This window comes from Malaclemys terrapin, chromosome 2 (genome assembly GCF_027887155.1).
Source record: "Malaclemys terrapin pileata isolate rMalTer1 chromosome 2, rMalTer1.hap1, whole genome shotgun sequence".
Lineage (NCBI taxonomy): Eukaryota > Metazoa > Chordata > Testudines > Emydidae > Malaclemys > Malaclemys terrapin.
The window spans coordinates 194,079,805-194,095,953 of record NC_071506.1 but is presented as its reverse complement, the minus strand read 5'-3'; the positions used below and the strand labels follow the sequence as shown (position 1 = coordinate 194,095,953).

Below are 16,149 nucleotides of genomic sequence, written 5' to 3'. Positions count from 1 at the left end.
TTGCAGTGCCATTTAAAACTATAATATGTTAGCTATATGACATGCACAGCATAATTCAATTAGATTGTATGTCTACAATTTAAAAATTTCAACTTTCCTCTTTTTTCACTACCAAAGGCATTTTTAATCTGCTTTTCTCTTTTAGTTCTAACATTTTGGTGGAAATGATTCATCATCAACATTGGATCATTTCTGAATATTCAGAAATGTTTCCCAGGCATCCTAATACTCCAATCTTGCAATCATCAGCATATATGTAGTTTGCTGCGGCCATATAGAACCGTATTGAACTCAAGAGGGTGTTTTAGCAGCTGCAACAGTCGGTCTGCACGCAATCAATTGCAGGATTGGGGCCTAATTTTCTAAATTCAAAGTCTTTGTGTCTTCTGTTGAAACAGTCGCTTTTCATTAAAACAAATAGTACACCTCTGCTCAAGAATAATTCACATGGTCTCAAACAAACAAACAAAAAAAACCCCACTACACTTGTGTAAAAATGTGGAAAAATAATGTCACTGAAAAAAATTTTCTTTTGAACTACTTGTCAATATTCTAATCTGTGATTCAGCAATAATTTCTGCATCACGAATTTGTTACTATTAAATATGTTTTGACGGAAAATTGCTAACACAGCCTTAGTCATATTGGGCAATATTTTCAGCCAGTGTAGATGGGCATAGCTCCATCGACATCAATCTATCGATTTGCACCAGTCTGGCCTATGGTGCTCTAGAATGAATTAAAAAAAACCTGGAAAAATGTACATTTATCAACAGGCTTATTTTGATACTATAGGCCTGATAAAAGAATGAATTATGCATAATATACAGCACTGTATATGGTGCTTTTTCATGAAACAGCAAGGTTTTGATGCTCTGTTCTCTTTATCTGGTAATGTTGGTCTGCATCTCTATCCCCAGTCAGGGCACAGGAGATTATTTTTTAAAAATTCACCATTAAAATAGTTCTACTATTTGGCTATTTGATTATTTCACAGAGGTACAGTTAATAGAGTTGCCATGGGCTAGAAATAGGGGAAGAGCACGTTTGCTAAGAGAGCTTCTTAAGTTTGATGGTACAATTTTTAGCCAAGTGTGCTACACAGCTGTAAACAATGCAAAGAACATTTTGTTGGTGGGGTGTGTGCGTGTGTGACTAACCTTTGAACTGGAATGAATAAGGCTACAAGATTTGCCTTAATTCAAGGGACTGCAGTAACCCAGTTTATACATATCCAGCCAAGTAATCCACCTCAGTGCACATACAACAGTAAATTGATACATAAAATAAACTGTAAATCCTTAGGGGGAGGGAAGAATTTCCCCTTCTCCTCTTTCTATTGTTATAATCCCTTTAGGAAAAAAAAAATCAAACTTGGGTAAAGGTTAATAATAATTCATGTCCAGCTTACTATTACTCAATAACTATCAAAGTCTCTAACTCAAAATAGTGTTTGCTGGCTTACAGGATCAGAGCCATTACACTCTCTATTGAAGACTTTATTGAATTTTACACTAAGCTTTAGCTGACTGAACAGGTCAAGCACTCTGGCTCACAGTTTTCTTTATTCGCAGAAACTCATAAACCCTTCTCCAGTTTGCAACGCTGTTAGCTAAGAAACTTGACTCAGAACAGGGTCAGAGAACCTGACCCCCATGAAAAAGGTCACATAGTTTTAAAACCCAGTTCCTGAATACCATTAACTTACATGCACTAGCTGTTCCTGCGTGTCAAACTCTCGTGAACAGCCTTCCCAATGGCAGTTCGTCTCATAGACCACTTCGGGCTCCTGCTTGCTTTCATCTTTGTCCCCTTCCTCCTTTACAAGGGTCATTCCTTCTGGCTGTTCCTGGGGAAAAAAATAACAAAAAACAATCTAGGTGTGAAGAGAGGCAAGAAGAAACTCTGATAAAGAGGGGGAAGAAAGATGAATTACTTCAACATTAAAGGAAAGGTACAGTAAGAAAAGCCCAATTTAGATTCATATACTCTTGCTTCAGCTCATTACCCACATTCAGATAAAACACAAAAGCCCCGAGGGCCTTGTAAACCAGACAGTGGAGATGGGCTATTTCTCTAAGAGCTGGCTGCCTTTTTTAACAATATATTTTCCAGAAGTATCCAGTGCAGATCATTTCTGCAGGAACCTCCTCACATGGTGCCTTGTTACACGAACTGATAGAAGAGGAAAAGAGAAAAGGCAGATCCTGTCCCAAATTATTCCAACCTGCTGGCGTTCGGTATCAATGAGAGGTGGAAGAGGGTGAGGGGAAGGGTCAAAACTTCTTAAAAAAAATAACTGGGAGTCACAATGAAATAAATTAAAATAAAATCATAAAGGGCCTGCTTCTAATACTTGGATTAATTATATGGGTCATCCCAATTGTTTCAATGGGATTATTACTGAGTGAGATATTATTCAGTATGAGTAAGGGGATCAGAATTGGGATCAAATACTATGGCTGTGCTTGCAAGCGAGATCATCAACAATCTAAAATGTACTTCAATTCTGAATTCCGTAATAGGCTCGGAATGCGAAACTTCTTCCAAAATTAGACTGATAATTTTCAGGATACTTGATGGAGTCATTTGTTTTTTTCCCCACAATGTGTGTACGTGTGTGGTTGTTTTTTAATGGATAGCTTCAGTTCCTAGCAGAGCCCCATTCTCCCCAGCTTGCTATTTGCTCAGGCTAAGAGTCAGATGTCAGGAGTCTTTCTAAACATTTGTTTCAGATTATGAAGACATGCTATTTTCCACTTCAAACCCCCATGTAGGATTTAGATGGGCTTTGGTTTTGGTTTTATGGATTCAGTGAAAAGACTGAGGACCTGATTCTGATCTCACCTACCTTAGTGTAAATCAGAAGCAACTCCACTGAAATCAGTGAGTTATGCTGGTGAAGAATCATATGCTGAAGCCCTGAATCTGCAAAGCGCTTAAACACATGCAAAATCCAGTTAAAGCCAATGAGATTTAAGCATGTGCATAACTTTAAGTGTGTGCTTAAATACTCTGCTGAAGCAGGGCTTAAGTGCCTCAGGTTCACCTTTTATCACCAAATACACCACAGCAAACAGAGGATTGAAAACTCCTCTAAAGACATACACAGATGCAAGTCTCACCCCACCCCATCCCCCAGCAAAAAATATAAAACAAACCAGGTCATAATTGTTTACATTTGATTCTGTAATCATCCCTTGGTACTATGGACTGATGCAGTGTGTGTGTAAATCCATGTATGCTAGGCCAAGGGCCACAAAGGGGTGGAAAGCCTTAAAACGTGCTACAGATAAGATGTGCCTTCTGTCTGGCAGTGAGATGAAAGTCTGATTAATGAAACCTGCATGCTGTACCTGCATGTTTCCTGCACCTGGACTGGGAAGGTCCTCATCTGGTTTTATCTTGGAACGCTTGTTGTGCATTGGATCCCCGGTGCTGCTCACTGCAGATTCACTTGTGGGTTTATTCTGCTGCAGGTGTTGTTCCCCAAAAAGACAAAATTAGACTGTGATAAATACACAGAGCTCCAAACAGAAATATGCAGCATCCGCTAAGCAACTTTATTTGGAGATGCTCCATTGTTAATTATATTGGCTATACCATTATAATATATTCAATTACATAGCATTAACTTGCAGAATAGCTGCATCATTCAAACTTGTAATGGAGCGGGGAGGGGATATAAGTGAATATAAGTGTGTAATTCATTATTATAAAACATTGTTGCTTTTGTCAGGAAGGGGAAGGGTAATAAGGAGTCAATATTCCACACAATTAGGACTTCAAAAGGTGATTACCATTTTGAAATGTGAGATCACTGTGCATTAGCTGCAATCAACATGAGAAGAATGAAAGTTTACTAACAAGAGGGGCTTTATATTTTATTTTACATTTGTAGATAGAATCTCAACATTTTTCTGAGAATTATAATGGTGGAATAAGGAGAAGATCTGAGAGCTAATACAAAACCATAGGCCAAAAAATCTTGGGAGAAACTCCTGGCTCCACTGTAGTCAATAGCAAAACTTCCACTGATATTTGTGGGGCCAGGATTTCACCTCTTGTATCTCAGGCTGTTGTCAGGGCCGGCTTTAGGGAAAATGGCCCCTGGCCCCCACTGCATCCTTCCCATTGCCACAAGCTCCCTTCCGCAGCCTCATATCCCAGGCCTTCCCTGCCCCTTGACCACGGCGCCTCCCTGACCACGGTGCCCTGGGAAGTTGCTCATGTTGCCCACCCGTAAGGCTGTTCTGAATACTAGGACCTGCAAGTGGATCTGCTGGGTGCATCTCTGAACCTGCCTGGAGCCCCATTAAAATCAACGGGGGTGCTGCAAGGATTTGTTCAGGTAGATCCACTTGCAGGATTTAGCTTCAAGTTTTGCAGCACCCAGAACAATAAGGAACCAATCCTAGGCCATGCTAAAAACAAATCATGATTAATAACAATAACAACATAAACCATAATGAATCCAAAACATCAGCCTGATTCACTACTGCACTACTCCAGTTATGTGTCAGTTCAACTACAATGATGGATCCAGGTCCAGTGAATCAAACTCTGCATTAATCAGCAAAAACCTTAAGTAATCAGTGGAGTTTCTCTGGATTTACACTGTGCAGCAGAGTAGACTGTCCCCCTACATCTGTACAGTCATTATATTTAGCCTGATTTGGGAATGAGCACTTCCTATCTTTAAAATGCTGTGGCTCCTACCTGCTTTCCCTCCTCCCCCATTCCCCACCTGGATTAAGTTGTCTGATTCAGGCGAGACAGTTGGGAACGAGGAGTCACTGAAACATTTATGAGGGACAGAAAGCATTCTACCAATCAGAAATCACAGATACACTCCTCTGATTTCTAATAAAGGATTGCAAATGCCATCGCCGCCAGAAAGTTGTTATCCAAGGTTTTCAGTGACTGTAGTGATTAATTGCTAACATGACAATGTGATTTGTTTTATTTTTTACATTAACACGGTTCAAAGGTTTCTTTTGTTTGCTCTCACCTGCGTGGACTCGGAAGGACCAGAGCTGACTTGGACAGGGTTCAGGACACTAGGGATGCCTGGGATAGGTCTCTGGGTAGGAAAAGTTGGGGCAGGATGGATGAGTGGAGGGCTGTGTCCAAAGGCCGAACCTAGGGTTTGCTGACGACTTATAATTTGCTGATGCATTTGCTGGAGGGATACTGGTGTGGGAGGGTAAGTGAAACTCAGAGCAGGACTGAAACAAAAAAAGAGATGAGGACCATTGTTGTGTTGAGTTGTACAGGTAGTTTACATTTCCCGCTATTAAAGTAGCATAGGCAAAAAGCTATCCCTTTCCCTCTCTTTCTGTTCTTCCTCCCACACCCCCAACAAATTACAAACATTGCTACTAAATCCAAAGCTGGGTTAAATTGATTACTGAGAGCAAAAACGATATTATAGCAAAATATAATGTTTCTACCTTTCCATTAAAAAGACTCTCATTTACCAACAATACACAGAAAGTGCCTGACATAAAATTCAGGAAATCTGAAATAAGAGGCAAGCAGTTCAATAACAGCTATTTATTACAATAACAAACTTTATATAAAGAAAAAGAATGGGCGATTACATGTTTTCTAGTACTTTTATTGATAAGTGGTGCTGTATGTTCTCGTGTATGAAGCAATTCCTTTAATCTTGGCTCACGCTATGCTCGTTCATATGTCTCCAGATCTTATTACAAGAGGAGAGAAAATCAATTGGTTAAATGCGTTTTGAACAACACGCTTGTCATATCACTCATTTGTTTGTAAAGATGGAAAGCTCAGTTCATCCAGAATGTCACCTAAAGAATTTCCATCAGTGCCGTTTGGTTACAGAAACTGATGGATTAACCTTTCCCCTCTGAAATTGGTGATCAATGTGTTTCAATGTAGAAATATTCCAATGGGAAAGCACGTCTCCCTCTTCTAGTTAAACAACACTAAATGTCTATTAAAGCCCATTATGCATGCTAATACCTGTCATCACTTCATTACCCCGCTGTATTTCCCAGACTACAGTGAGTTCTGAGGAAATTACACTGCAGTCTAAAAACCTCTCTACTAGTAGGTAGTGCCAAATCATTTTTTGGTGCCATGCTTCAGAAATGAATTGTTTGGCGCTAAATCCTCTGACAAGGCCATGGGATATTCTTGCAAGCACTTGCCAGTAGTTTACAATCACACTGGCCAAACAAAACAAAACAAAACACGACAAAAAAGCGTATTCACAAAAAATGTATTTTTAATTTTTTTTCTTTCTCTTAAAAAGAATCAATTAAAAGAGCCTGGCAAATTAAAAACATTTGGGCACGTGCGTGTGTAAAAAAAAATAACTTGCAAGAATCAAGGTTTCTTGTAATGTCAAAGGTGGATTTAATGCAAATTTAAAATCTGGAGTCTTAATTACTGTTACTGTTAAGCACATTAACTGAAAACATTGAGATAAAAATAATTCAAATCATTTCAACCATTTTCAGTAATAATTCTACAGATGGTCTGTGTTCATTAATCTGACTATACATTTTGTCTGTTTGACTACAATCCATAAAGAGACGGCTTCAATGTGATTACATTACTATTATTCCTGGTGAGAACTCCACATTACAATAGTTTCCCCATTTAGGACAGAATATCATTAAGAATACCCTGGGAGAATTTTACCAGTCTTTGAGGAACTCTCTTTTCATTTTGCATTGTATTCTTTTAATAAAGGGAGGCAGGAACGTAGTGAAAACAGTAATTGTTCACAGCAAGAGTTACGGAGAAATCAGTAATAATATTCAGTTATTGCAGCCCTATAGTCCCTGCCAGTGGTCCTGTAAGCAACCATGAATGATTACAGCACGACTTAGCTAAGGTAGCCACTATGGATGATTGATAGGACATTAATCAAAAGATGCATATCAGGCTCAGAATTTGTTCACAAGATTTCTTCTAATAGCTGATTTCATGTTCACTGAGCTCTATGCCAGTTTGTTCAATTTATTCTTCAGTGTACAAGCCATTCATCAAAGAACATGATGATTTAACACCCCTTTTCCCTTTTAGTGAACACACATTACCAAGTGTAACTACACTGTTCTGTTCATTAAAAATAACATACAATTACAATGTCACACACCAGTCTGAAACAGCAGTTGTGTATCCCTACTATGCATTTATGTTTCTATAGATACTACAAATTAATCAGGTGGAGGTCCAAAGTCACACCTAGCCCAAAAACTAGGTGGTACAGTACCAAGGATGCTACCCAGTTCTTCTGGGTCAACAAATGCAATACTCAAATAATTTGAATTAAGTGCTTGGTATTTTATTGCTTGTGTGTTCTGGGAATAAATAATAATATTTATTTAATATGTACGGACACAAATGTCTTGATCCTCTTCTCACCTGCACCAGTTTAAATAAAAATTAACTTCAATGGGAGCTGCAAGTGCTCAGCACACTTGGAAATCCAGCCACTTAGGTGTTTAAATATAAATTTAGGAACCTAACTTTAGGCACCCAGGTTTGAAAACTTCGATCACTATACGTTAGGTTCTACATGCTAAAAAAAAGTATTCTTAGTTTTAATCCACAAGATATTAATGGCTGAAATCTGTTCTCAAAAACGTATATGTTGCTGCCTTTGACACACGGTCACCTCTGACCTAGAGTGAAATTTCGCCCTAAAAGAAATGGTGCATAAAAGATCTCTTACAATCAGTTCTTTTGGACAGCCTGCAATCCAAACAGGGATTCCGTTGATGAGGTAGTATAGCTGTTGTGATATCAGTACCTTGAGACACCGTCAGTAGAATGTCAAGGTCGGACCTTTGGATCTGGATCTTTGTGGGATAGTAAAGAAACTGCAAGACCACCACTAGCGAGCTCTACTTGCACTCAGTGCTCCTGAGCAACTTGTTCACTTATACTTATTGGAGCTCAGTGAATAACATTTGTAATATTCTCTAGTTAATCCCTCCAAAGAGAGGATCACACACCTAAGTAGGACCTTCTTTTAGCCAACCATTATCAGGTTCCACTCCCCATTTCACATAAATGACAACAACACAAACATTGTATCTAACTTCCAACTTTAAGATGCCTTTTAAAGTAATGGACACTGCTCCAAATCTGGAAAGATTCCCAATGGTTTGTTGCATGCAGTCAGACGGTGCTACTACATTTTATATTGGTGTTCCCCAATGTAATAATATTAAAAATAATACCACCTAGCTCTTACATAGCACTTTTCATCAGTGGATCTCATTATGGAAATGGGCGCTTTAAAAAGGAAACAGCAGATGTATTGTATACTTTTTTCTCCCAAGTACAATTCAAAGATGGCCCTAGCTGCCACCCACCAGTAAGATGAATGAAAATGATAAACCCTAGCCTACAGAGATGTTCGCTTTCTTCGCATCTGCTTTGACTAACCCACACACATTATCAAAGAGAAGGCTTTATTTCTACATCCATGTAACTGCAAAATATCCAGCATGAATAATGCAAATGACGTACAATGGCCACCATGTTGTCCCATAAGGCCCCCTGTATTCACCCCACTTTCTTCAAATAGAGGGCATGACTTGTTGACTTAACTCTTTCACAGCAATATACCTAAACTTGGCATTTCAAAGTTGTTTGCCAGATTGCAAGTTGGACAGCCAATTAGCAGAATGGCAGACAAAACAGACTCTTTTCCCATCTTCGTAGCAAGTGATATTCATTGGAAGGTAGCAATAGCATAAGAAGCTCTTAAAAAACAAAAAAACAAAACTCAACAGGGGAGTGAGGCTAGAAAGAGGAAGAATCCTTGTCTCTGTATTTTCTCCCTTTTATTCAGGACCCTACTGCAAGAACTGAGAATAAGATATCATGATTTTCATGTGCTGCCTGACAACACATATTCCACCCAGTAGCAGAAGAACACAAAGATAGGCCCCAGTGCAGGTTTTTATTGTGGACTTTCTCCCTGAAATTTGAATTATACACATCAAACATGGCGATTCAACTGTTCAGGACTTCATAACATTTCATTCTCAAAATGTTAAACTGTTTCAGATAAGCTACAAGACTATAAAACACTAAAGTTTTCTACTCACATATTTGCCCCCCTCCATAAGGGTCCAACAGGAGAGTGGAGGTTTCAGAGCTAAAATTCCAGACTCTCCAGCCACATATGAACAACTGGGGGGGAGGGATCGTAAGCCAAGACCCCTCCCCCCAACACACACACACATACAAACACACAGCCCCTGGGTAAGAGTGGGGGGGGCAATTTGGAGGCCAGGAAGTGAAGTGTGGAGATGGGGGAGGCCGGGGGTTTGGTGAGGAAGGAGTTGGGAGTTCTGGGAAGGAACTGGGGAGCAGAAGGGTGTAGGCATTCAGTGTGAGACTGGAGGAATGATATAAGGACAGAGGAGTCTGGGGGATGGGGCTGAAATCTGAAGTCCCCAAAAACAAAGAGCCCAGACAGACAGCCCATGAGGGGCAGAGGGTAAAGTGGGGGTTTGGGGGAAGGGGTTGGGGACAGAAGGGGCTGGGGATGCGTGGCTGGCATGAGAAAGCTGGAATCACACAACTGTGGGGAAGGGTAAATCGGAGAGGAGCTGGAGGGAGCAGGACAGGAAGTATGGAAGATGTGGTGTCGCAAGGCTGTAGGGTGGGGATACATCAAGGGGTGGTACTTACGAGAGTACGTGATACCAACTACTCTCTTCTGGCTCCTATCCCACAGGGCTGGCTGGGCTCGGCTTCCCGCTCAGGGCATCACAACCTGGCTGGCTGGGCCAAATCTGTGGGAGTGGTGTTGCATGGAGTCACCCCCTGGGTACACGGGGTCACAATACCACTCAGATTTGGCCTGGCCAGCCCCCCATCATCAGGATGGAGGGGCAGCTGGGTGAAACCTGAGCAGCACTGCAACCATGTACACCAAGTTGCAACACCCAGAGAGAAGAACTGAGCCCTTTTGCGCATTCTGGTAACCCTAGTTTGGGTTGTAACCCATAGGTTCAGAAACCCTGCTCTAAGCTGAATGGACCCCTGTGCACCTGCACCAGCTATTTCTCTACCAGTGATTCCACTCCATCAGTCTCCAAAATTCAGGCATCTCAGACTGAAACAACCAGTAGTTAATGAGGCAGCCTAGGAAGAAGGGGTATCAATTAGTTAGTAGATCTCAGTGGAACTACTCAAAAATGGCAACCTCTGTAGAGCCATGAAGTTGACATCCTAACTAGCTCAGACTCCTGCCTCAGAACAATTCTCTCCAACTGTTTCTGAAGACCACTTTATAGACAAGATGACCTGGCTGGGCTCAAGGTCGCCTTTACATAAGATGCTGTCATCAGGAGGGTTTGGCTGATCTTTATGATTTAAAAAAGGGTGGGATGGAAGCAGAAAGGATGAGAGGGATCTTAGAGAACAGAGAGTAGCAGCTCTTTTGCCGTCTTTGAGAAATCACTTAGACTGCTGAACAATACAGTTGATGGTGAAGTCAAAAAAAATCTGGATACACAAAATTGCTAATGCTGAATGAGAATCTGGAATGGATTTCCTGAATCTTAATTAGCATGTCGCAAGTTTAACAAGTCCAGTAATCCAGCCTCTCATTGCTTTCTCTTATTGCAGGGGGATCAAGGCAAGGCTACTGACTTTGTTCCTGTTGTCCTTTCAAAACAACACCCTTCAAATCATCTGGTTCATCTCATCTGTCCCTACCAGGGGCCAAGACAAAATGTTTGCATGGTTGAAAGACCTCACACCAAGCTCATACTTTTCCATTATGGTGCTTTTGTTCTCAAGGAACTCTTTCAGTGAAGGCCGTGTGTAGCACGTTTTGATGCAGAAGCCCTTCACTCTCCTGCCTAAAAAAAAAAATCACTCAATTACTAGAGTTGTCTTCCACCTCCCCTTTCATCACCCTATTCTTCCTGGTTGCTTAGTATCTGCAATGTCTTCTTAAAGACTGCTGTGATTTTTCGTAAGGTTTGTCCTCTCACTGTTGTAATTCCACATCATGTAATATATTGTGTGTGTTTTTAAAGCATTCCTTTTGGTAATAATCCACAAGGCACTAAAGCAGTGGTCCCCAAACAGTGGGGCATGCCCCCCTAGGAGGTGCAGAGGCATGTTTGGGGGGCCATGCAGCAGGGCATGGGCCAGTCTCGATGGGAGATGGGAGGAGTGCCACCCAGCCATGCTCTGCCCCCAACACAGCTCTGGCCCCAGCCCAGCTCTGCCTCTAAGCACACCTCCTCCCTCATCCCAGTTCAGCCCCCAGCTCCGCTTTCAGCCCAAGCTCCCCTGCTGAGCCAACTGTGCAGTAATGGAGGGGGGTTGCGGACAGATTCCATTACTGGTCGGCGGGGAGGGGATGGGACAGGAAAAGTTTGGGCACCACTGCACTGACTAAAAGTCCTGCTTGAGGTAATAACAACAGTACTTTACACTCACATAGCACTTTCCATGTTCAAAGCTTTGTACCAATATTGATTACATCTAGCTGCATAACCCTAGTGCACATAGGCCGGGAGCAACAGGGAACTTTTAAAAAACAAATCCCAAGAATATCCTCCAGGGGCAAGCTTGTGGCTGGTCTATGGGGCTGTGCAAAGAGCTCTCACTCCTGCTCAGTGGACAACCACAATCCCAGGTCCAGGTACTCCCTTACCAAAGGACCTAATACCAGCCATGCCACTATACACCCTAGTGTAGATGGGCAGTGATGGGGCCATGCCTTAGTCTTTCAGCCAGCAGACTGAAGGCAGCATGTAGAGGAGCTCACAGTCATTCAGAGATGTTGTAATCAAGGCCATGTACTTTCCCAGTGCCCTCTAAGTCAATCTGGCTGTCTCAGATAGAATGGCTCGGCGAGCTGTCTCCGGGGCAGAATCCTTCTCATCCCCAATGACCCAGGCTGTGACTTAACCTTTTATATCTGTGTTGATACTGTGTACTTTATTACACCTTGTGAATAGAAACCAAGGCGAGAGTAGAATCTGATCAGATAGTGAAGAAGAAGCATGGATACCGCTCATGCAACAGGCCTCAATGAAGTTTTAGTAAATGTTAACTGACCCATTACCTGTATTAAATGGGGAATGCCTTTAATGGCTGGTTAAATTAGAGTACTTGGAAACTGAAGGTATTTTAGTGGATCCTGAACATTCAGCCACAACTTGTGCATTCAAATGCTGATATCACAGATTACCTACGTAGAGTATACATGCTGTGATTTGGGTTCCCTATAGACCAATGGTGGGTAACCTGTAGCCCATCAGGATAATCTGCTGGCGGGCCACGAGACAGTGTTTACATTGACTGTCTGCAGGCATGGCTGCCTGCATCTCCCTGTGGCTGCGGTTCGCCGTTCTTATCCATTGGGAGCTGCGGGAAGCGGCGCGGGTCACAGGGACGTGCTGCGGCCACTGGGAGTTGCAGGTGGCCGTGGCTGCGGACGGGCAATGTGAACACTGTCTCGCAGCCCGCCAGAGGATTACTTTGACAGGCCAGAGGTTGCCCATCACTGCTATAGACTATGTGTGATGGGATTACACTGTATACACACACACACACACACACACACATATATACATAGGCAATTGGTGTCTTTTAGTAAATGCTGTGTACCAAGTTAAGTGAGAAAAATCTAATGAAAATGATGGACACATTTTATATGAGTTAGCCCCACAGTGTTCTTTAAAACTATTTTTAAAATTGCTGTGCATGGGTGGTGTTGGATTACTCCATGCTAACATTACTAATGTTACCGGGTATAATTCAATGTAACCTGACTCACGGCTGCACGGTGTATAAGAAATGTGTTGTTGCTATTTTATGACTGTTTAAAACAGGCAAAAAGGGACAGGACGGTTTGAAAATGAAAAGGATCGCAAAATCTGAGCCAGTTTTTCCAGCTTTGAGAGTGTTAAACATCTACCGCCAAAGAGCTAAGGTACCTGTTTTCCAAGACTGAACAAGTTGCTAAATACAGATTATACAGACAATAAGAAATAAAATAAAAATCTCACAAGTGAAAAAAGAAGGCTCCTGTTACTATAGACCCTGCAGAGTGGTTGGGTCAGCCAATCCTTGCATGCATGCATCAAGGGAAAAGTTAAAAAATATGACTTAAGTCTGCAGAACATTTTAATCTTTTCACAGATTTAATCACTTTTAATTCTAAAATTTATCAATTGTGGCAGACCTAAAAGTATTGGTGTAAAAAAGTCTCCTAAAAGTAGTTATCTCTGAGAGCTAGAAATCCAAAACTATTCAAAACCAATGACTGTTTTCAAAAGTGACTAATGATTTTGGATGCCTTGATTTTTAGGCAATCTTGGCGATAATAAATAGCATTCACATAAATATGAATAAAGCACAGGTCTCTTTCTTCACAGTGCATGGTAAAGAAGAGAAAATATATACCACTGGATGCAGGGTTATTCCTATTTTGGTTGTAGAATTAATATTTAATATTTTTCTAAAATTCTGTGAGAGAGGGAAAAGAAGAGAAAGGAAAGAAAAAGATGAATGTCTGTACAGTAAAACCAAGGGGAAACTATGTAGAGTTTGTCTTTTTTCTATTGACCTTTTTTTTGGGGGGGGGGGGGGGGGGTTGTGGAAGGGTTAGAAAACTCTGTAGTAACTGTACTTTAACTTGCAATGATATTTCAAATCTAATGACAAAAAAAATCTCAGTGACATTTATTTTTCAATATTCTTTCTTTCTTTCTTTCTTTCCCACTCTCTAAAGTTTCAAACACCCTGCACTGGAGGTAAAACAGGGCAATGAACTACATTGCAATTACATGAGCACATCAAATTTTAAGGAACTGACTTCAAGAAGAAGAAAAACAGACATTATAATCAAAACCAAACTTTGTGGCTACTTTGTGGCTGTCCTATTAACAAGGTTATCCAGTTTCTAGACACAGCTGTGGATTTGCCACAAAACAGCTGTGACTCAAAGTTAGGAAAATTCTTTCCTTTTTTATATACGTTGTTTATGTACATATAGATAGACAGAGAGATATACTTATCGTTGGACCGCAATTTGACAAAGATCATGGTGTACACCCAAAACCTTCATAAAACAGACAGCTGGTTGACTTCGCCAAGGTCAGCCATCTCAGCAGGACTTATTTACATAAAAGCTTGCAGTATAGCCGTAAGTCTATGCATATATATGTTCTGCTGAGCTTGCCAGTCGTGGGGAAGCTGGCTGCTTCTCTCTCTAAGCTCTACTCCTGTAGAATGCCTAAAGTTTGTACAGAACAGCTTCCATCCAGTAGTTTTAGTTATTTTAAAAATAATAAATTGCATAGCATTATGACTGGCAATATTATACCATGGATGGGTGTGGTACTGATAAAGCTACATATTTTGTCACACTATCTTCTACTGTTACATAAAGACCCGAGGACAATGAAACTGAGGTAGGCAGGATTCAGTGAACTAACAAAGTAGAGCTGCCAGCATGTTGGGTGAAACCCTTGCTCCATTAGAGTCAACGAAAACTTGGCCATTAACTTCAGAGGAGCCAAGATTTCACCCCTCATTTTGAATCTGGATGTAGTCTTTTTACGCATTGTTAAGGGATCTTGATACAATTGCAACTGAATACTCTTCGTGCCTTAGGAATGAACTGAGGCAGTGATTCAGAAAAGCATCCCTATGACAGCACCAAAGCACATGCTTTAGTGCTGTTGTGAATAGGGATGGACTTAAGCATGTGCTTCAGTGCTTTCCTGAATCAGTGACCTAGTAATTCAGAAGATGCATCTACAGATGTGCAACTGGCTTAGCTAAATCGTAATAATTTAAAACTGGTGATCAATGTTTTTAACTTCTCAAATGCCTGTTTATGTTTGTTTTCCTAAAGCCAAGGAATGCACTGCAATTCCTTTTAGGGTTTATTGACCACAGGCTGATTTGGAATTAACCCTACCGAATGGTTTTTCATCCGCATAGATCTCTCTAGTTTGGGAAATCCAACTATGGCTTTTATTTATCTGAATCAACGATTAAACCATGTTTGTGTCTAATACAGATAACTTTTATAAGGTTTTTTTTCTTTTTTTTCTTTTTAAAGTTCAGTGTCAGATGTTTCTTTCTCTCAGCAACACCTCCTAAGGATTTCGTTGCGTTCTTCAAGGTCTCTAGACCAAATTAAATCATAAGCCATTACATTGTTCTGCTGGGTGCTGGGTAAAACCTCATTGAAGCTGGTATGCATAGTAGTTGCCCTTCATTCAATATAAATGTAAAGATATGTCTACACTATGGAGACTATAGTGGTATAGCTACATCGTCACTGGCATAGCTCCATCGAGGTCAGTGGAAGTACACTGATTTACATAAGCTGACCAGGAGCGGTGCCAGGGTTTTTGCCGCCCTAGGCGGCAACGCTCCTCCTCTGAGCATTTGGCGGTGGGGGTCCTTCCGCTCTGCGTCTTCGGGGCACTTCGGCGGCGGGTCCCGGAGCAAGTGAAGGACCCGCTGCCGAATTTCCACTGAGGACGGCAAAATGCCGCCCCCCAAATTCTGCCGCCCTAGGAAACCGCCAAGAGTCGCCTAGTGGAAGCGCCAGCCCTTAAGCTGACACTCTGGCTCTTCATAATTTGTTTCTCTTAATGTGGTATTCTTGTTCCAGGAATTTTATAGAATGTTCAACTAGGCTTTGTAAGACAGCAGAAATATTTTCTAGTATTTTGTCTTAGTTCTCTACCTGTAGTTCAGTGACATTTATAGCAAACACCTTTTAAACTAAGTGCATGGCTAATCAGGTTTTTAGTCCTAAAACAGGTGGCATACCTTTATTAAATACATAGGAAATGTTATTTGATACTATATATACATTTTAATAGTTATTTAATCTTAACACTGATATTTTATGTTCTGAATATGAAACAAGCTTTGTATTAGATTCCTTAGCTACACTATTACAATCTTTTCTTGGAAAAAAACATTATATTATGCTCTACTACCTAGTTTAAAGGCTATAACTCTGCCAATAACATTTGCCAAATTAGCCTATCTGAAGTAATTTGCTCTGCAGAGACTATAACTACAAAGAGATCTGATAAGTACATATGAACACACATGCCCACACACACACACTCACTTGATATCCTTTCCCCA

The 16,149-nt window shown here is 41.0% G+C and overlaps 1 protein-coding gene across 4 annotated transcripts in view; it reads right to left on the bottom strand.

The window, feature by feature from the left end:
* GLI3 (GLI family zinc finger 3) overlaps nt 1-16,149 on the bottom strand; it is a 253,463-nt gene that overhangs the window by 44,199 nt on the left and 193,115 nt on the right. For 3 of the 4 annotated variants that reach the window (XM_054019886.1, XM_054019884.1, XM_054019887.1), the window contains 3 exons: nt 5,012-5,228; nt 3,357-3,473; nt 1,709-1,849 (listed from right to left, as the gene is read on the bottom strand). In XM_054019886.1, coding sequence (XP_053875861.1) covers nt 1,709-1,849; nt 3,357-3,473; nt 5,012-5,228 — 475 coding nt within the window. The remainder of the gene's footprint in view (nt 1-1,708; nt 1,850-3,356; nt 3,474-5,011; nt 5,229-16,149) is intronic. The other variant, XM_054019885.1, reaches the window with a different exon arrangement.